The 21871-nt window shown below is 40.6% G+C and overlaps 1 protein-coding gene across 3 annotated transcripts in view; it reads right to left on the minus strand.

Moving 5' to 3' along the window:
- TPK1 (thiamin pyrophosphokinase 1) overlaps window positions 1-21456 on the minus strand; it is a 393495-nt gene extending 372039 nt beyond the window's left edge. The window contains exons 1-2 of one of the 3 annotated variants that reach the window (XM_061415011.1): window positions 21251-21456; window positions 20324-20382 (exon numbers count right to left, since the gene is read on the minus strand). In XM_061415011.1, coding sequence (XP_061270995.1) covers window positions 20324-20366 — 43 coding nt within the window. In that variant the 5' untranslated portion in view covers window positions 20367-20382; window positions 21251-21456. Of the gene's footprint in view, window positions 1-20323; window positions 20383-20765; window positions 21069-21246 lie in introns of those variants that run through there. The other 2 variants (XM_061415012.1, XM_061415013.1) reach the window with 2 other exon arrangements.
- Window positions 21457-21871: the final 415 nt, after the last annotated feature.

Here is a 21871-nt window from a genome sequence, read left to right on the forward strand (position 1 = left end):
AGCAATAGAGAACTTTGAAAAACCAAGTGTTCCTATGACAACGGTAATTTCAATCAAGAAAGAGACAGCAGAAATTTAGAGGAAAACTATTGTGCAGTGTTGAAAAAAAAACTGTACTAAAGTTTCCACCAGGCTTCAAAACTTTCAAAACTCACCTGACTTTGAAAATTATAAGTGTCATTGGCACTAGACACCCATAAATCCCCATCCTTATCTCATTTTTCCCCAGGCCTACCCCATTCCCGATACTTATATGTCAATGTTCCTAGCCTTTCAAGTCTATCACAAAAATATCAGCTTCTCTTACCTACCATTCCTTGGGTACCTCACCAATCCCAAATGCATCCTATTCTACTGGCAAATCTCACAATTAAAACTGAAGTTTTATAAAATTTATAAATTAAAAAAATTTTAAACTTGGGGGCAAAACATTTTTCAGAATTGTGACAATGGTTCAGAAAAAAAGTCATTTCTTTAATTAAAAGCTAACATTTAGCACATGGAGATCACCCATACAGAAATTAAAGTGCATAAAATTATCCAACTGCTGCATAAATGTGAAGTTACTGACTGCTATACCCCTTTCATCTTTTTAGAAAATAAGTTGGGGAAATATACAAACAGAAATCCAAATGGCCCTGGAGGTTCCTTCACCTTCCTCCCTGCTCGAACTTCTGGATCTTTAAAAGGAACTAGCTCAGCAGGTCAGAGTCCATCAAAGAGCAGGCTCAGCTGAGTGGCCAAGAATCCAGGGCTCCCACTTCCATCAACCAGTACTTCCTACTGTGACAGTCACTGAGAGCTGGCAGTCCCCACCTCCGGGATCCAATGCCTGATGATATGAGGTGCAGCTGACATAACAGTAACAGAAATAAAGTGTACAGTAAATGCAATGCACTTGAATCATCCCGAAACCATTCCCCCTCTCTTCCTCCATGGAAAAACTGTCTTCCTTGAAACCGGTCTCTGGTGCCAAAAAGGTTGGGGATGGCTGACCTAGAGGTTTCAGCAAAGATATGGAACATCGGGATGAAATTTCTCTCTTGGAGTCATTTTCAAGACACTTCGTCCAGGTAAGCAGCTCTCAGGTGGATGAGAGCCCAGGGAATCATGCGTGATTTTCTGGGTGTCTGCCTGTATGTTTGTCCCCCAAACTCCAGCTAACAACTGCACTGTGCGTCGCGCAGTCTGGGGCATGTGTGTCTCACCCACTTTGCCCCTTCTCCTGCAAGGCCCTAGGAGGGTTTCCAGATGCTTTTTTTTCCTTTAACTTGTAATGCTCACAGCCTATAATAGATCATTTATAGACCAGGAAATAGATTTCAAAGAAATTTAAAACTATCTACTTACCCACCTTTTAAATTAACAATAAAAAGAATTTAATTAGTGCTAAAGTGTAACTTTCCACAAATTTAAAAATAAGACTTCCATGCAAATATTAAATGAACGAATGCCAAAGATACTATTTGACTCACTAATTAACTAGGGTAACACTTAAAATGAGTATAGGTAGGTAACCTGACCTGCCTCTTGAGAAACCTATATGCAGGTCAGGAAGCAACAGTTGGAACTAGACATGGAGCAACAGACTGGTTCCAAATAGGAAAAGGAGTATGTCAAGACTGTATATTGTCACCCTGCTTATTTAACTTACATGCGGAGTACATCATGAGAAATGCTGGGCTGGAAAAAACACAAGCTGGAATCAAGATTGCCGGGAGAAATATCAATTACCTCAGATATGCAGATAACACCACCCTTATGGCAGAAAGTGAAGAGGAACTAAAGAGCCTCTTGATGAAAGTGAAGAGGAGAGTGAAAAAGTTGGCTTAAAACTCCACATTGAGAAAACTAAGACCATGGCATCCGGTCCCATCACTTCATGGCAAATAGATGAGGAAACAGTGGAAACAGTGTCAGACTATACTTTTCTAGGCTCCAAAATCACTGCAGATGGTGACTGCAGCCATGAAATTAAAAGACACTTACTCCTTCGAAGGAAAGTTATGACCAACCTAGATTGCATATTCAAAAGCAGAGACATTACTTTGGCAACAAAGCTCCGTCTAGTCAAGGCTATGGTTTTTCCTGTGGTTATGTATGGATCTGAGAGTTGGACTGTGAAGAGAGCTGAGTGCCGAAGAATTGATGCTTTTGAACTGTGGTGCTGGAGAAGACTCTTGAGAGTCCCTTGGACTGCAAGGAGATCCAACCAGTCCATTCTATAGGAGATTAGTCCTGGGTGTTCATTGGAAGGACTGATGCTGAGGCTGAAACTCCAATATTTTGGCCACCTCATGCAAAGAGTTGACTCACTGGAAAAGACCCTGATGCTGGGAGGGACTGGGGGCAGGAAGAGAAGGGGAGGACAGAGGATGAGATGGCTGGATGGCATCACCGACTCGATGGATATGAGTCTGAGTGAACTCCGGGAGTTGGTGATGCACAGGGAGGCCTGGCGTGCTGCGATTCATGGGGTCGCAAAGAGTCAGACACGACTGAGCAACTGAACTGAACTGAACTGAAGCGCCATAAAAATGGAAATATGGAGTGCAATGAAAATTTACTATAGGAAATTATATACCAAATCTGGGGTCTGAAAAAGGCTTTCCTAAGGGAATAAGATCTTAACTAAGGCTTGAAGAATGAGGAAGAGTTAGGACATGAGTTTGGGTAGGCTCCAGGATGGCTCAGTTAACTAACACAAAGAGCAATGTGTGTTAGTTCTTTGGTTAGTTTATTGCTTAGTTCTTTGGACTTAACTGATTAATAAAAGCAACCGTCAAGTATTTCTTTCAGCCTGGTGGCATCGTGAGAAAATTACTGATATACTAAAAGTGCTACAAACAGAAAGAAAATTTAGAAATCTCTGCTACAGGGCAATGGCTTTTTTTTGCGATCTCTTTTTCAGAGTTTAAATCAATTGCAACTCTACTGGATAAAAACGTTTTGCATTGTGATGGATAAGAGTCATTTGCACAACACTGTCAACTTCCACACCTACAGAGTTGCCAAGTAGCCTGGACAAAAGAAAATGAGTAAAAATTATACACCCCAATACAGTTACTGGAAAGTCCACGAAGACAAGCCCAGCATTTCACTGAAAAGACACCAGGTAATCTCTTTTGCTCATTTTCAAGTCTGGAACAATTTCTCCACCTTAGGTTTCAATCAGTACTAACAGAAATGGAGCAAAAATAACACAAGATGGGGGCAGAGCAGGGGCAACAACAATCCAGAAGTATTTCCATCAGGAATTACAGAGCATGCCCTGCCAGCATGGGCATGCTGTAAGGGACACTCTGATCATCTGCTATTGGACACATAATGGTACAGCCTTTCTGAAAAAGACATTTGGTGACATGTCCTATTAACGGAAACTGCAGAAACTCAGATCTTTGATTCTGTAATTCCGCTCAAATTTTTATTCAACATATAATAGATTACATCTATCGCATAGCATAAATTACAAAGTAATTTTAAAGGATGTGAAACAATTTAAGTAGATTTCCCAGCTTAAATGTTCTTTTCAGAAGCCTTGTAAGTCTCAAGTCCTTTCTATGTGATGCACTTAATACCCAGGATTTCCCCTAAGATGTTTATCACACTGCACTCTAACTTCTGATTTGGTAATTCATTCATTCAATTAGCCTATAATCTCCATGAAGACCTGGGCCACATATTTCCATTGCATCAATTTAGCACAGTACCACATGTATCAGTTCAGTTCAGTTTAGTCGCTCAGTCGTGTCCAACTCTTTGCGACCCCATGAATCACAGCACACCAGGCCTCCCTGTCCATCACCAACTCCTGGAGTTCACTCATACTCACGTCCATCAAGTTGGTGATGCCATCCAGGCATCTCATCCTCTATCATCCCCTTCTTCCTCCTGCCCCTAATCCCTCCCAGCATCAGGATCTTTTCCAATGAGTCAACTCTTTGCATGAGGTGGCCAAAATATTGGAGTTTCAGCCTCAGCATCAGTCCTTCCAATGAACACCCAGGACTGATCTCCTTTAGGATGGACTGGTTGGATCTCCTTGCAGTCCAAGGGACTCTCAAGAGTCTTCTCCAACACCACAGTTCAAAAGCATCAATTCTTCCGCACTCAGCTTTCTTCACAGTCCAACTCTCACATCCATACATGACCACAGGAAAAACCACAGCCTTGACTAGACAGACCTTTGTTGGCAAAGTAATATCTCTGCTTTTGAATATGCTATCTAGGTTGGTCATAACTTTCCTTCCAAGGAGAAAGTGTCTTTTAATTTCATGGCTACAATCACCATCTGCATTGATTTTTGAGCCCCCAAAAATAAAGTCTGACACTGTTTCCACTGTTTTCCCCATCTATTTCCCATGAAGTGATGGGACCAGATGCCATGATCTTAGTTTTTTTCACTCTCCTCTTTCACCTTCATCAAGAGTCTTTTCAGTTCCTCTTCACTTTCTGCCATAAGGGTGGTGTCATCTGCATATCTGAGGTAACTGACATTTCTCCCGGCAATCTTGATTCCAGCTTGTGCTTCTTCCAGCCCAGTGTTTCTCATGATGTACTCCGCATATAAGTTAAATAAGCAGGGTGACAACATACAGTCTTGACATACTCCTTTTCCTATTTGGAACCAGTCTGTTGTTCCATGTCCAGTTCTAACTGTTACTTCCTGACCACATGTATAGCAGGTACTCAAATGCTGGCTCAATGAATGAAATGTTACACAGCCTAAAATATGCTTCCTCTGTGGAGATGAAAAAATAATTACAAGTATTAACAACAGAGATTATGTCAGAGATAAACCTTGAGTTATATCCCAACTATACTGATAGGCCATCAGAATCATCTGCATGTTTTTGAAAATTTGAAGACTGCCAAAGGTGACATGCACACAGATACCACTAGTGACAAGAATGAGAGCAGAGTGTCACACTGAGGAGACCATTCTCTGCCACTGTACGTCCTAAATGCATTAGCACACTACGCATTTCCACAGACAACAAGAAACCTCGAAAGAAAACCATCATACACTTCTAGCTTAAAGGAAGTTTGTAATAATGATAAATATCATCCTTAAATATGATGGAGATTTTTTCGTTTGTCTTAATCATGTTAAAAAGGCATCTTATATGTTCCTTTGGTCAGTGCTTCTCAAACTTTAAAGGACTCATGTGGTGGTCCTGTTAAAATGTCAATTCTCATTCTGTCGATCAGAAGTGGGGCCTGAGACTGCATTTCTTACATGTCCCAGGTAATGCCAACAGTGTTAGCATGGCAACGTCAATCTAAGTATCAGGGTCTCATACAAGGAAACTTACAAATACAAAGAAGGGTATGAAAAGCTCAGTTCTCCTGCGGGGTTTTTCTGGAGTCCTAAAATACTCTCTCTGATGATTTATCAGAACCTTCCTGATCAGGATTCTCAACATCCTGTGGATGTTACAGTTTAAAATACAGAAAACACAGAAACAGAAGAGGGGTCATCACTCCAGATTTCACGCAAGTTAAAAGCATATTAAAGGAATAAAATGAACAACTCTACACTCACAAATTTTTGATAACCCAGATGAAATGGACCAATTCCTTGAGAAGACACAGTCTGCCAACACTCACACAAGAGTAAATAGTGTGAATAGATTATTCAAGAAACTGAATCAATAAATAACCTTGAAAACAGAAAACATGAGACCCAGATGGATTCACTGGTGAATTCTACAAATATCTAAGGAGGAAACCATACCAATTCCAAAGAATCATACCAATTCTATCTCTTTCACAGGATAGAAGCAGGAAAACTTCCTACTGCATTTGATGAGGCAACCATTACCCTAATGCTAAAACCAAAGACATTACAAGCAAAGTAGAGATCAGTATCTCCCATGATCATAAATTCAAAAATCCTTGACAATATATTAGCATACTGAATTCCAAAAATGTATGGAGAAAATTATATACCACAACCAAGAAGGCTTTATTTCAGGTATGCAAGACTGATTTGACAACCAATGTAATCCATCACACAAGCAAACTAAAAAAAAAAAAATAACATGATTATTTCACCTCATGCAGAAACATCATTTTAAAAACTCCAACACAAAAGTAGGAACGGAGGCCAACTTTCTCAACTTGATAAAAGACTACCTACAAAATACCTACAGCAAACATCACACTTAAGAGGGAGAAACTCGAAGTTTTCCCACTGGTTCCCAGTGAGGTATTGACAAAAATATTAGACAAATATATCAATGGAGAATAGAAACAGAGAGCCCAGAAATAGCCCCTCATATAAACAGTCAACTTATTTTTGTCAAAGGAACAAAGGTAAGACAATGGAGCAAAGATATGCTTCCAGGACAAATGAACACACCCTACAAAAATACAAAAGTACATACAGACCTTATAGCTCCACAAAGCCACCTAAAAATGGATCAAAGACTCAAATGAAAAATGCAGAACTATAAAATGACTAGTATATAAGAAGTAAACCTAAATGACCATAGGTATGGCAATGCCTTCATAGGTACAACAACTAAAAGCACAATCTATGAAAGAAAGAACTGATAAACTGGCTTTCCTTAAAGTTAAAAACTTCTCCTCTGCAAAGGACAACATCAAGAGAATGAGAAGACAAGCCATAGCCTGGGAGTAACTATGTTCAAATGATACATCTGATAAAAGACTGTTTTTCAAAATATATAATGCAAAGAACATTTAAACTCAATATTAAGAAAACAAAACAACTCAATTAAAAAATGAGCCAAAGACCTTATTAAATGCCTCACCAAACAAGCTATACATGTGCCAACTAAGCCCATGAAAACAAGCTGTGCTTTGAATGCCATCAGGGAAAAACACACATTAAAACAATACCACAGATACAAATACGCACCTACTGGGATGGCCAAACCTGGATTACAGACAACATCAAATGCTGGTGATCGACAGACTTCTGATACCCTGCTGGTGGGAGAGTCAAAGTGACTTTGGAAGATAGTTGGCTGGTCTCTTACAAACCTAAACCTAACCTTACCATACAATCTAGCAATTGCATCCCTTGCTTTTGACCCAAAGCAGCTGAAAACTTATGTCCACACAAAAACCTACACATGGATATTTATCACAAGTTTATTCCTAACTGGCAAAACCAGGACGCAACCAAGAAGTCTTTCAACAAGTAAACGGGTAAACTGTGGTAGCACTAAGAAGAAACAAGCTACCAAGCCATGAGAAGACATGGAGCAACCTTAAATGTATATTAATACGTAAAAAAAGCCAATCTGGAAAACCATACACTGTATGATTCCTACTATCATGATATTCTTGAAAAGGGGTAAAATCATAAAAACAATTAAAAGATCAGTGTTGCAGGGATAGATAAACAGGCAGAGCACAGAGGATTTTTAGGGCAGTGAAAAGGCTCTCTATGATTCTGTAAGGATGGACATATTTCATCAGACGTTTGTCCAAAACCATGGAATGTACAACAGCAAGAGTGAACCCTACTGTGAACAATGGACTCTGGGTGATTCCTGTCACCACTGTCAGCTCATCAAACACACTGTAACAAGTGCACCACTCCAGTCACAAACGTGCCACACTAGTGGGGTGTTGACAATGGAGGACCCTACCTATGCCTGTGTAATGGCATGAGAGCTCCACACACCTTCCTCTCGACTGTGTTGTAAACCTTAAAGTACCTCTAAAATATAAAGTCTTTTAAAATATGAAAGACAGGCTCTCAGTAAGCATTCTTGAGAAAAACATCAGATTACTAAGGCCTACACTGGCATAGTGGATCTGAGAAGTATGAAATATAAGGAAAATTGCTGGTACTTCTTCCATATAAAAGAGTTTATGCTACATAACAGGCACTCAAGTAACTGCTGAAAAAATGACTACAATATTTAGCCTGGAAAAGGAGGAAAAAAAGAAAAATCTGGTTAAGGTATGTCAGTATTTGAAGGCAATTAAGACAGCATATTAAGAATCAGAAATATCACTTTGCTGACAAAGATCCGTATAGGCGAAGCTATGGTTTTTCCAGTACAGACATGAGAGTTGGACCATAAAAAAGGCTGAGTGATGAGAAAGTGATGCTTTTGAACTGTGGTGCTGGAGAAGACTCTTGAGAGTCCCTTGGAGAGCAAGGAGATCAAACCAGTCACTCCTAAAGGAAATCAACACTGAATATTCATTGGAAGGACTGAAGCTCCAATACTATAGCCATGAGATGCAAAGAGCTGACTGACTGGGAAAGCCCCTGATGCTGGGAAAGATGCAGGAGGGGATGACAGGGGATGAGATGTTTGAATAGCATTACTGATTCAATGGACATGAGTCTGAGAAAACTCCGGGAGATGGTAAAGGACAGGGAAGCCTGGCGTGCTAGAGTCCACAGAGTCGCAAAGAGTCAGACATGACTGAGTAACTGAACAATAAAAAGCAGAAAGCAGGCACCCCATCTCCAGCTCAGCAGGTAAAAATCCTCCTGCAATGCACAAGACACGCAGGTTCAATCCCTGCCTCAGGAAGATCCCCTGGAGAAGGAAATGGCAACCCACTCCAGTATTCTTGCCTGGAGAATCCCATGGATAGTGGAGCCTGGCAGGCTACAATCCATGGGGTTACAAAGAGTCAGACACAAAGGAAGGACTATGTACAAGTAGAAAGCAAGTGAAAGTCTTCTGATTTCAGTTAGAAATAAGAGAACTAAAGGTCAGTTTCAGCTTATTTGAAGTACACATTTTTCACAATCAGTTGACCAACAATAGGATGTATTTTCTCAAAAAGACAGAGCTACCTGAACATGTTCAAGCAAGAAAGCCAGACAGCCATCTCAGAGGGGCACCACCAAAGGTAAACTTGCCCCAGGAACATGAAGGGTTTCAAAGATTTTCTCTCCAAGCACAGGATTCACTACTCACAGCATTTGTACTCACATGAGCTATAAACTGCAAGAGCAGTTTTCTTCCTTTGAGCAAGAAAAATAAAGTCGCCTCAACATAAACATCAGCAATTGGGCCACGGGCCCAATTTATACAACTTACACATGACCTAAGAGTAAATCAAAGCTTAAATTCTCTAAAGACATAAAAACAAAGGGAACTATTCCGTGGTGATAAATGAACACCTTCAAAGACAATGGTGTGATAAAGACACAGGAATACTCTCAGAATGAAATCCATTTGTTTGAGCATCTGTTTGCCACCTACAAAGAATAATAACTCTTTCTGATGAATTTTAACAAGAAGGAAGGGAATACAATTCATTTGAATGAGAAGTTAAGGCACAAATACACCTTATTTTCCTAGAGAACCTTCAAAAACATCTAGTGTTAATGTATCAAAACCCACAGAAGATTTTTTTTTTTTTTTTTTGGAGTGATCAAGCCATAACATTTGAGCACTGAGAATATCAGAACTGCCCCCACAGCTTCACTCCATATTTTCAATTGTTTTGTTTAAAAGAATAGTATAATTTCTGAAAATGCTACAAAGGACTGATTTACAAGATTTTTTAAAATTGGGATTACTTTTAAACTCACTTTAGAAGCTTTCCTTTAGGAAAGCATGCAGCTATTAAAATGCTAATATGTAAGGATGTGGGAAGTGGGTGCTGCAGAGACTTAACACCACTAAAACTAAGGAAACTGATGCTCTAGATGATGTGGGAAAGATGGCTTATAAAGTGAATGAGATATTACTTATGGCAAAGACACAATTTGGCCACGAAGAATGAGGATGAACCAAACATTTTTGTCATCAAATATATAATGAAACTAATTAAAACAACAACAAAAACTAAGGCAAATATGAAAATCAAACAAAATACATGAAAAAGTTAAACTACAAACACAAAGTATAGTTGTGACAGCAAAGTCTTTGTAAATTAGAAATAAATTGAAGAGAACAAAAAGGAAGAATTCTAACAATTATGAGTTAGACAACAAGGAAGAAGAAGAGTCAGCAACATTCAAGAGACCTGAAAACTACCTAGAATGGATTTCTAATTGAGCAGGAGAGTAAAGTAAGAGGTTGTTGTTGTGTGAATGCTAGGCATGTCCAGCTCTTTGCGACCCCATGGATTGTAGCCCGCCAAGCTCCTCTGTCCACGGAAATTTCCAGGCAAGAATACTGGAATGGGTTGCCATTTCCTCCTCCAGGGGATATTCCAGACTCAGGGATCAAACCCATGTCTCTTGAGTCTCCTGCAATGGCAGATGGATTCTTTACCTGGGAGCCCAAAATAAAAGGATTAACCCCTGAAACTGGAAAATCCACTAGTTTGCCTCCTGAATTTCTTAATTAGCCCTGGATAGCAAAGACATCACAATCCTTAAGCTGAAGATTTAGCCTGAGGTCTACATGCCATCTACAAAGGGATGAAAATGTCTTAAAAAAAAAAAAAAGCAAGTTTCCCAAGTTTCAAAGCAGGCAAACTGCCTTAAACAACAGAAAAGCTGTGTTATATTAAGAAAAGCATACAATCAAAAAACCCAGACACGATTCTAGTTCTGTCTCTAATCACTGTTTCCAAAGGCTTTCCATGGAAAATAAACATTCTACTCCCTGTGTATGAAGCTTGTTCCAAAAGTCCCAGTCTACGAGTTGGCGCTTGCTGATATGAATAAGAACAAAATATCTGACAAATTATCACAAACTAAATGTAAAGTGTTTCTAGTGAAACTTTAGCATCTAAATAGAGACAGGCTAGAAGTATAAACTATACTCGTGGAGTTTGAAGGTTTAGTACAAAAATGTCAATTATTGCATTCATAATTGTTTATTTCTGATTACATGCTTAATTATATCAGTTTAGATGTATTAGGTTAAATAAAAGGTAAAATTAAGTTCATCTGTTTTCCCTTTTTAAAGAGGCTACTAGAACAATTTAAATTACTTATGAAATTTAGGTACTTAGGAAGTGTTGAATGACTAAGAGGACATATTGTACAGAAGCACAAAACAGCAACTAAGTAAGACTGAAATCGACTCTGTGATTCATCTACCAGTGATATGACAGGGTCTTTAAAGGGGTAATTAAGGTAAAAGGAAGTCGTAAGAGCGGCACTAACCCGGTAGGACAGGTACCTTTTAAAGAACAGATCAGAACCCAGGGGACACACAGACCAAGGGGGAACACGTGAGGGCACAGAAAAGGCAGCCCTCTGCAAACAAGGAGAGGCCTCGGAAGAAACCAAACTTGAATCTCTGACTTTTGGCAGAAGAACTGTGAGAAAAACTTCTTTAAGCCACTCAATCTATAGCACGTTGTTATGGCAGCTTCAGTAAACTAATACAGTGTTCCAAATAATTAAGATTTTTTCAATAACCGATGGGAGTTTTATTTCTCACAGTGAAATGACAAGACTCAGTGCTTCTGTCACACTAGCCTTATTTCAAACCCTCAACAGCCACGTGGATTAGCCCAGACCTAAAGAAAAGTACAAACCAGAAATTCCTAAGAAGAATGCTTAACTACTTCAGGTTTGTGACCAAGAAGCATCTTACTACTACACTGAAGAATTTTTAATCTGTAACTTAAAAAAAAAATGCAAATAACTCAGATCTACCCTTATATCATTCTTACAAGGATTTACAAACAGATACTAAAGAAGGGCATTAACAGTTTAGGGCTATGTTTGGTACTAAGCATGTCATCACCAAGGGTTCTTGAGAGGTCTGCTGCTGAACTAGTGATCCAGGTAGCCACTCATTTATATTACAAAGGAGTCTGAACTCTACGTACAGATTACCCAGGCATGCCCAAACCAGCCTCTAGTAAATCAGAGAATGCTACTATCCATCTTCATGTTTTATACTCCTTTTATGGGTATAATCAGGCATTTTCAATGGAGAATAAGTTCCAGAAATACAAAAATAACAGGAATGCTATACTGAATGAGATATTCCCAACACAGTCCCACTTAACCATGAGGCATCAAAACACTATGACCACTATTAAAAATTTCATGCACCTAGAAATAATAAATTCAATAAGTATAGAAGAAAACTACACACAGAACTCAGGGAAAAGAACAGATTGTCCTGCCTAGCTGAACACATTTACTAAATAAATAGCTATCTCCTTTGAGAACTATAGAAAAAAGAAGGGATTTCAAAATTTAATAATATAAAAAATTTCATTTAGTACAAAGTATTTTCCATTTGCATTAATTCTACCTCTTAAACTTGCTTTTTATACTTTACAGTAGCTTAAATTGGACCACAGACTTCATGTTTGTATGTATTTTTACTTTACATAAAGAAACTAAGGCTCTAAGAAATTGAAAGACATGTCCAAGGTCACATATCTAGTGAAGAGGATAGCTAAAACATAAACCTGGACTTCTAGGCCCACAAATTTTCCACAGGTTTTACAGTGTTGAAGTATTAAAACCATGCCCAGCACACAGTGTTACAGAAATGTTAGTTGTTACAAGAACGTGTAATATAATTATGCTGATTTGATCAAGTGTGTGCCCATAATACTTAAAAGGGTAATTCGATTCATAATAAACCTCAACAATGGTAACTCAGCTCAGAATAAATAACTCCCAAGAGCATTATGGTCATAGAAATCTTTTTAAAATTTAAATATATATAATTTTTTTGCAAAGAAAGATAGAGTGATAGATAAAAGGTTTTCTAGCACAAATTTTGGAGAAGGAAATGGCAACCCACTCCAGTGTTCTTGCCTGGAGAATCCCAGGGATGGGGGAGCCTGGTGGGCTGCCGTCTCTGGGGTCACACAGAGTCAGACACGACTGAAGTGACTTAGCAGCAGCAGCAGCAGCAGCACAAATTTTATGATGAAATTATGTGGGGAAAATAAAATGGAATTTTTGAGTTGGAGTTTATCATGTATTTTTAAGTGAATGATGGTTCATACCAAAACTACTGTATCTTTTTATTCCATCAGATCAATTTAAAAGGGATATAAAAGCTTTATTTATCAATACTCAATATTAAAGGACATTTAAAATATGAGGGACAATGTTTCGAGATTTAAAATCCTGAACCCAATCCATAGGCAGTCCTAGTTTGGAACAAGCATCTGGAAGCTATTTTGAGAATGAGAAAATTTAAACATGGTGGGGTATTAGATACTTTGAAATCTGACATGGAAAAGTACAGTGGTGAACTGAATAAAGCAACTTACATTATGTTCTCATTTTGGTTTAAAAACGTCTGTGTATTCATACATAGAAATATCTAGAGGGATATCAATACCAATGTATACACAACAAATGTACCCAGGTGGAGAGAAGAGTGGCAATCTCCAAGAGGCTGAAATACCGCATTTTTATTTCATCTTTTATCTACCTCTTTTTATAATGCATATATACTATGTTGTAAAAATATACAAAAATGCCTAAATACCAGTACTTTAGTAAACTAGAAATCATAGTCTCTGTAATTGGTTGCTCTATGTCTTAAGTCTGTGAAATAAGCACGTGTAAGTTAATGATCCTGAGGAAGGTTTTACTCTTACTTTAGCTGCCAAGTGTTTAAAATAAATATATTTTACTTTCAAGCATACGGAGTTCTAAATACAAAGATTCATAATAAAAACTGAAATGATCACAGACACTACAAGAAAAAAAAATTCAGATTTTTAAGAATATTGGAAAATGTACCTATATTAACAGAGTTTAAAATAGCAATAGTATGTGCTTACCATATGTGCTTAAATATTTTTCAATTTTAAAAACCTCTAGATAAAATGTTAAGGCAATGAACAAAATAAAATGTCTGCATTCTTAATGTATGTATCAGTATTAAATGCTTTACAGATACTCTTTAATCTTCATACCTCTCCTTGGGAAGTGTCCTCTCTATCTCATTGATAAGAAAATCAAGACTTAAAGAACTATGTATCCAGAACACATACACTCCTACTTGTAATCCTTTTGCAATATATACATGTATCAAATCAAAAATAATACATTATATATCAATTATATCTCAATTAAAAGAAAAACTCCTACAAATTAAATTTTAATAAATCAAAGACAATCCAATAGAAAAATGGCAAGAATGACCATCATCAAAAAGTTTACAAGTAATAAATAAATGTTTGAGAGGGTGTGGAGAAAAGGAAACCTTCCTGCATTGTTAATGAGAATACAAATTCGTGCAGCCACAAAGGAGAACAGTGTGGAGCTTCCTTAAACTAACACTAGAGTTAACATATGATGCAGCCATCCCTGGGCTTCCCAAGGGGCACAATGGTAAAAGAATCCACCTGCCGAAGCAGGAGACGCAATAGACACGGGTTCAACCCCTGGATCGGGAAGATACCCTGGAGGAGGAAATGCCAATCAGCTCCAGTATTCTTGCCTGAAAAATCCCATGGACAGAGGAGCCTGGAAGGCTACAGTCCATGGGGTCCCAAATAATCAGACATGACTGAGCAACTGAGCATGCACCAGCAATTCCACTCCTGGGCATACAACCAGAAAAGATGAAAACTTTAATTTGAAAAAAGACACATGCACTTCAATGTTCACAGCAGCACTATGTACAATAGCCAAGACATGGAAGAAGCCTAACTGTGGTGTGTGTGTGTGTGCGTATACACAGACACAGACACACACACACACACACACATTACCCAGCCCCATAAAAAAAACAATGAATGGACCTAGAAATTATCATACTAACTCAGATAAAGACAAATATCATATGATCTCATTTATGTGGGGTCTAAAAAAATGATACAAAGGAACTTATTTACAAAACAGACTCACAAACATAGGAAGCAAACTTGTGACTGCCAAACGAGAAATAGGGGGAATGGATAAATTAGGGATTTAAGATTAATCCTTAATCTTTTCTGGTAGCTCAGGGCTTCCCTGGTAGCTTAGTCGGTAAAGAATCCGCCTGCAATGCAGGAGGCCTGGGTTCGATTCCTGGGTCGGAAAGATCCACTGGAAAAGGGATAGGCTACACACTCCAGTATTCTTGGGCTTCCCTTATGGCTCAGCTGGTAAAGAATCCACCTGCAATGAGGGAGACCTGGGTTTGATCCCTGGGTTGGGAAGATCCCCCCTGGAGAAGGGAAAGGCTATCCACTCCAGTATTCTAGCCTAGAGAATTCCATGGACTGTATAGTCCATGGGGTCGCAAAGAATCAGACACGACTGAGCAATTTTCACTTTCAAGATTAATAGGTACACACTACTATATATAACATAAATGCCAAGGACCCACTGTATACCACATTACAACACCTTATAATAACATACGATGGAAAGGAATCTGAGAAATAGAGATACAGACATAATTAATAGATGCAGGTATAACTGAATCACTTTGCTGTACACCTGAAACATTATAAATCAACTATACGAAGAAAAAAAGTAAAGTGGCAAGAGACAAATATTTCACAATTAACAACAGACAACATCCGCATTCTGCCATAAAGGAAATGCAAATTAAAATCAGAGATTCCTCTACTTACCCAGAATGGCTAAAGCTTCACAATAAGAATTCTAAGGACTAAAAATGAACACTCCAGGGGATTACTGTAGCATGAGCTAGGGTCAAAGTATTGAAGCTCCAATCATTGTTCACATAGTAAATAGTGGTGAGTTCTGCCTGGCTTGGACAGAGGTGAGTGATTAAAAAAAAAAAAAGTATTCTGGAAAAGTGGTTAAGAATCAGATGGTGAAGGGCCTTTAAAGGTCAGGATAAGGACTTTAATCTGTATACAATTAGCAATTCTGAACCATGACATGGATGACACAATTTAATCAAGTTTTAAAGGTATATAAAGGCTGTTTCATAGAGAATGTTCCAGAGATGGAAGGACACAGAAACTTTCAAAAATCTTTCTATCTCCTATCCTGCAATAAATTTCTCTGTCTTCCACAGTTTGGTTTAACCTCACTGCTCAACCATTCTTCCAAAACCTCCACCTGTTCGCTCAACCTTCTTTCTTCCTCGCTAGTCACCAGATGGGAGAAGGCAATGGCAACCCACTCCAGTACTTTGCCTGGAAAATCCCATGGACGGAGGAGCCTGGTAGGCTGCAGTTCATGGGGTCGTGAAGAGTCGGACACAACTGAGCAACTTCACTTTCACTTTTCACTTTCATGCATTGGACAAGGAAATGCAACCCACTCCAGTGTTCTTGCCTGGAGAATCCCAGGGACGGGGGAGCCTGGTGGGCTGCCGTCTACGGGGTCGCACAGAGTCGGACACGACTGAAGCGACTTAGCAGCAGCAGCAGTAGTCACCAGATGGAACTGAATTAGTTCCCAGCCAGATGCAGGACTGAGCTTTCAATCAAGGAAGGCCCAGGGCCTGCAATGTTCTTGTGCTTCTCCCAGGCATCTCACAACTTAAATCCAGTGCTTTTCTGTATGCCCACCTGACATGTGTCCACCCATGATTTCTCTGCCTACTCCAGCCTGCCCTCCTCCCCTTCTCCCAAGTCCCTGTAGTTCCTATGTGGGTCCCATCACACAAAATCTAACTAGCATCTATCTTGTTTTGTTCTCAATTCCGACAAGACTGATAGAAGAGATCACAAGTGTATCCCCCACCGTACCTGGTATCAAAGGCATACACTAGGTAGTTGTCAGTTCCTCTAGATACCAGAAATCCAGACATATCCTTTGATCCAGTGATTCCATTTCCAGAAATTTATCCTACTGATGCTACTGCTGCTGCTGCTAAGTCACTTTAGTTGTGTCCGACTCTGCGGCCCCATAGACGGCAGCCCGCCAGGCTCCTCTGTCCCTGGGATTCTCCAGGCAAGAATACTGGAGTGGGTTGCCATTTCCTTCTCAACTCACATAAATATGCAAAAATACGATCAATGTTACAAATTGTAGATAGTAATAAAAACTAGAAACAGTCTAAATGTCTTTTAAGAAAGCCTGCTTCCATTGTGTCTGTACCGCCCATTAAAAGAAAAACTTGGGACACCCATACTTACAGACCATAACAAAGCAGTAAGTGAAAAAAGCTGCAGGAGAGGGCTTAAAACAGGTCCTATATTTATTTATACACACATACAACTTAGAAACACACAAGATTTCAGAATGACAACCTCTGTTAGGTAGGACGGACTTTTTCCTGCAGTGTTAAAAACAACAGGCCCAAAATGGAGCCATTTATGTTAACTCCCACATAACCAAACCCAGACTTAATAATTAACCCAATTATGTACAGTTTCAGCTCTACCAAAAATGGGAACTTAACCAACCAATCAGAAGTCACTCTATCAGTGCTAGCATAGTAATCTGCCTGACAGACCCTTTACCATCCCCTAAAGGAAAGAGACCTTGCTAGAATCAAACTACTTTTGGCAAGTGTAACTTTCTTGTTCCTGCCCATTTCTGCCTATGATGTCTACCACTTCACACAGCTCCTCCAGTTTCTATCTGCCAGACTGGATACTACCTAATATATTAATTGCTGAATAATCGCTGAATAAGATTGTAACATTTACTCACTTGAATTTTTTTTTAACATTTAGAAACACTCTGTTTAAAAAAAAAAATGAACCAAGAGCACAATGTTTGAAATAAAATAGATATATTTTTACTCACTGCTCAAAAACAATAATTTACAAAACTTATGATATAAATCCATTTTATTTAAAACAAGAGGAACAGTATATTGGTTATATGTACATAAATAAAATTTTAGAATATATGCCAATTGTTAATGATGGTTATTTCTCGAAGAGGGATTACAGGAAACTTTCATGTTTTAGGTTAGTCGTTTTTCTTTAAATAATAACCATTTACTTAATTTGGGCTTCCCTGGTGGCTCAGATGCTAAAGATTCTACCCACAATGCAGGAGACCCAGCTTAGATCCCTGGATTGGGAAGATTCCCTGGAGAAAGAAAGAGTAACCCACCCTAGTATTCTTGCCTGGAGAATTCCATGGACAGAAGAGCCTGGCAGGCCATGGGGTCACAAAAGAATCAGACACAACTGAGAGACTAACACACACTTGAATTACAAATAACAAAAATTTAAAACATTTTATATTCCCTCTGCTGGTGATCATTAGAAGTGAGCATTTTGGTGTACCTGACAATTAGTGAACCTGGAGAGAACCAGCTTGTCAGGTCGTCTGTTACACGAAATGTGGGTAAGCATTACAAGCACATCAGGCCAAAAATTACATTCAGAGAAGTTATTCATACAAAAGCTACCTCTCTGCTAGAAAATATTAAATGTATATTTGATGAAGGGAACCTCTCTAAACATAACATTAACCTCACATATTTACCAAATTACTCTAAGAGCCAGGCATTGCAAGGGCCCCTTCCTGATACACTGTTCTGTTTTTAAATATCCCTCATTTATCTAGAGGAAAGTAAACGTGTAGGGAACCCATGTTTCTAGGCCAGTGTTTGAGATCAGATGGGAATCTCTAAATAATTGTACCCTTAGAAGCAAGAGGAAGAAACTAGGCAAATGACTAAATGCCACAGTTGTCCTCAGAGAAGTTTAGAATTCTACCTGGTGGATCTGTGCTTCATACAGGACCTCACAGTCCTTAACGGTTCCCCTATACGCCTGCCCCAGCGTGGAGCCTACACATGTCTGACCTGAGGAGTCATGGCCTTCTCCCTAAGCCTCTGATTAAACCCACAGGGACCAGAACTGCCTGTCTTTCCTACTATTTCCTACTAGTCTATTGCTCCAAACCTTTTCCATCTCAGCATGCAGGCATGTCGTGCTCTGTTGCTCAGTCGTGTACAACTCTTTGCGACCCTATGGCTTCTCTGTCCATGCAATTCTCCAGGCAAGTATACTAAAGCCATTTCTTCCTCCAGGGATCTTCCCAACCCAGGGACTGAATCCATGTTTCTTGCTTCTCCTGCACTGGCAGACAGACAGTTTACCACTAAGTTACCTGGGAAGCCCTTTCCAAAGCCCTTTCCATTTCAACACTGACCCTGAAATCCAACCATGATAGCCTGACCACTGAACCTAATCGCTTACCACAATTAAAGCTAAGTGCTTTACACATTTTACAACTCATCTATGCTCACAACAAGCCTGAAAAACATTCCTATTTCACAGATGAAGAAACTGAAATACAACCAGCAAATCTAAGACTTAGACCCAGAAACCCTGTTGCTTCACTCCAACCTTTCCTACGTAGCACTGTCTCTATGACCTATCTCTTTAAAACTGAGAAAACACTAGAAATCTTCCAGCAGTAAAGTGCTCATGCTTAGCAACAAATCTGAAAGTCAACAGGCCAGCTGAATCCCAAGTTTACTCCTGGAAACACTGTTGGTCCCCGATACCCTTGGATAACTGAGAACTACCAAAGTTTCAACTACAAAATGCTTACGTTTGCCAGTGCTTTTCCTAGGAAAAGCTGTTTTCAAAAATGATTAGACACTCAACCTCTCAACAAGTCCAACATATCTGGGTTCAGACTCTAGCTCCTTACTACCTGTAAAGTAAGATATAAAGCATATGTACACAATGTAGCACAGCAAGTCACTGGGCAGAAAGGAGTCAGGGTCCCCTGTAATTATCGTTTGATTGCTTTACCATAAATACTCCCGGAAGGTGGGGAAACTTACAAGTTCAAACCAGATTCAATACTCCTGCCCCCAAAAAACTCATGAATTCATAGGTTTACAGAAAACTGTAAACACTACAAAGAATTTTGCATTCTATTTAAATTGATGAGCGGATAAACTAGAAGTTCTACACAAGAGAAACAAAAGTAAAAACCGGTACATAAAAAAATGTTTTAATACCATGAAATTAGCAATCGGGTCAGTTACTACACATGATAATGAAAGTGACTAACAATTCCCTTAGAAAAACTCATTCTTCCGTATATTTCCGTGTGAATTACAATGACTCCGCACTTGAAGAAAAACCCTTGACTACTGTATCTTGAAAGCATTATTGGGTAACCTCAGGTATTTTCAAAGGATGACAAATGGGCACAATGGTCAGGCAATCATCAAGTCAGTAAAGACTGATCTTTACCCCTTCCGTCTACGTTTCTGATCCAATTGTTAGAAGCCTGAGAACTCACATTACAGATAGGGCTTAGTCTTCTCCAGGTGAAGGGCATCACCTTTTAGTCCTCACGCAACTGTACACCGCAAAGACTAAAAACTATGCTCCTTTTTTCTTTTTCCCGGATAAGGAAACTGAGGCACAAGAGAGGCTGAGTAATCTGCCTACATGTGGGAAATGTGAGTCAGACTGGACACCGTTCTGGGTCTAGAGTCCAGCCCTTTTAACCTTATCAAGGCTTGTGGTGGGGGACCGGGGACTGCACATCAATTGCACTGTAAAACGTGTGAAGAAATACAGTTACCAGAGGGAAGCAGGGGGTCCAGCGGGGTAATGGCATGCTCCATAACGGATTGCTGGTCTCTGCGTTAAAAAAAAAAAAAACAACACACATAAAAATGCCACATTAGAACTTCTCCTAGCTAAATAAACAGCACGCGAAAACGTCAGTACGTGCGGCCCCGGGGAGGACCGCGGAGCGAGCCGCGCTCCCGGTGTGCGGGCCCGGGCACGGCAGGCTGGGCGCGCGGCGTTCCAGTGCGCGCGGGGGCGCAAAGAGCGCGCGCGCTTCGCGTGCCTCGGCGGAGTCGCCGGGTCCAGCCCCTCCCCGTGCCGCCGTCACCGTCCCGGGGCTAGGGTCGGGGCAAGCCAAGGGAGCCAGGGACGCGAAGGGAGCCGGAGCCGCCTGCTCCCCGCCCCACGCGCCGGGAACGCGGGTGGCGCTACAGGGCTGCGGTCGCACTTACACAATATGGCGGGTGGAGCCACCAGCGAGCCGGAGCGCAGACTGCGGGAGCCAAGTCATCGACGGCTCGGTGCTCGACTGAGGCGCCTGGGCGGCGCGCGGCCCGAGACCCCGCAGGTTTAAGGGAAGGGCGCGCAAGGCGGCCCCGCCTCCTTCCGGGAGCCTGCGGCGCGTGCGAGCCGCGGGGCCCCGCCCCCAACCCCATCCCCCACCGCGCACGTTTCCTCCCCCTCCCCCCACAACCCCCGACCGCGTGTCCCTGGCATTCGGGCGCTGGAACCTTAGGCCATCCTGCCACCCGCTCCCTCACGCGCCGCCCTCTCTTCTAGACTAGTTCTGCCCTGGAGCCATCGCTGGTGTTTGTGAGGAACGCTGGTCCCTGAACTTTAGCTTGGAGGCCGCTATTTGCTCCAAGCCAAGCGTTAACTTCCCCCGTCATCCTTCGTCAGCTTGGCATCAGCCAAGCCAACGTCCCAAGTTACCTACAGAGCCCTTTTTCTCAATCCTCATTCTCCTTGATCTTCCGCTTGCAGCTCGTGTGCCTCAGGAGCACGCCTTCGTTAAAGTCTTCGCTGGGTTGCAACAATCACAGAATGTTATCGTTGGCAGGAACTTGAAGCTGCTTTTGCAGCTCTGCTCGCTCCAACATTCACAAGTTGAAGAGTTCCTTCTGTGGCCACGCAGCCTCTTCCAGGACTAAGCGAGCCAGGTCTCTAGACTTAGTAGACTCCCTAGGCTTTATCTTTTCCAGACTAAACTTGTTCTTTTGAGGTTCTTAGAGGACCTGATTTTTAGCCTCCGCTGTCGTGGTTCCCACCCTCTGTATTTGATGTTGCCCATACATCGTGGTTCTGACAGCTGATGAGAACTGCACAAGTGTCAGCATCTTACAACTCTTGCAGACCCCTGGCCTAAGAGACCTGACCAACTCTAGCACGGCTTCTGCCAGCCTACGGCCCATCCCCAGGACACACACACACTAAAATGCCTACCTGAGACAGTTCTAAGGAACCCCTGACCACAGGCCCCTGACCTCCCAAGGACTTGCGATTGTGAATAAGTATCTTAAGACTCAGAAGTGTCTCTCCCAACTTGAGAGCCATTTCC

Source organism: Bos javanicus, chromosome 4 (assembly GCF_032452875.1).
Source record: "Bos javanicus breed banteng chromosome 4, ARS-OSU_banteng_1.0, whole genome shotgun sequence".
Lineage (NCBI taxonomy): Eukaryota > Metazoa > Chordata > Mammalia > Artiodactyla > Bovidae > Bos > Bos javanicus.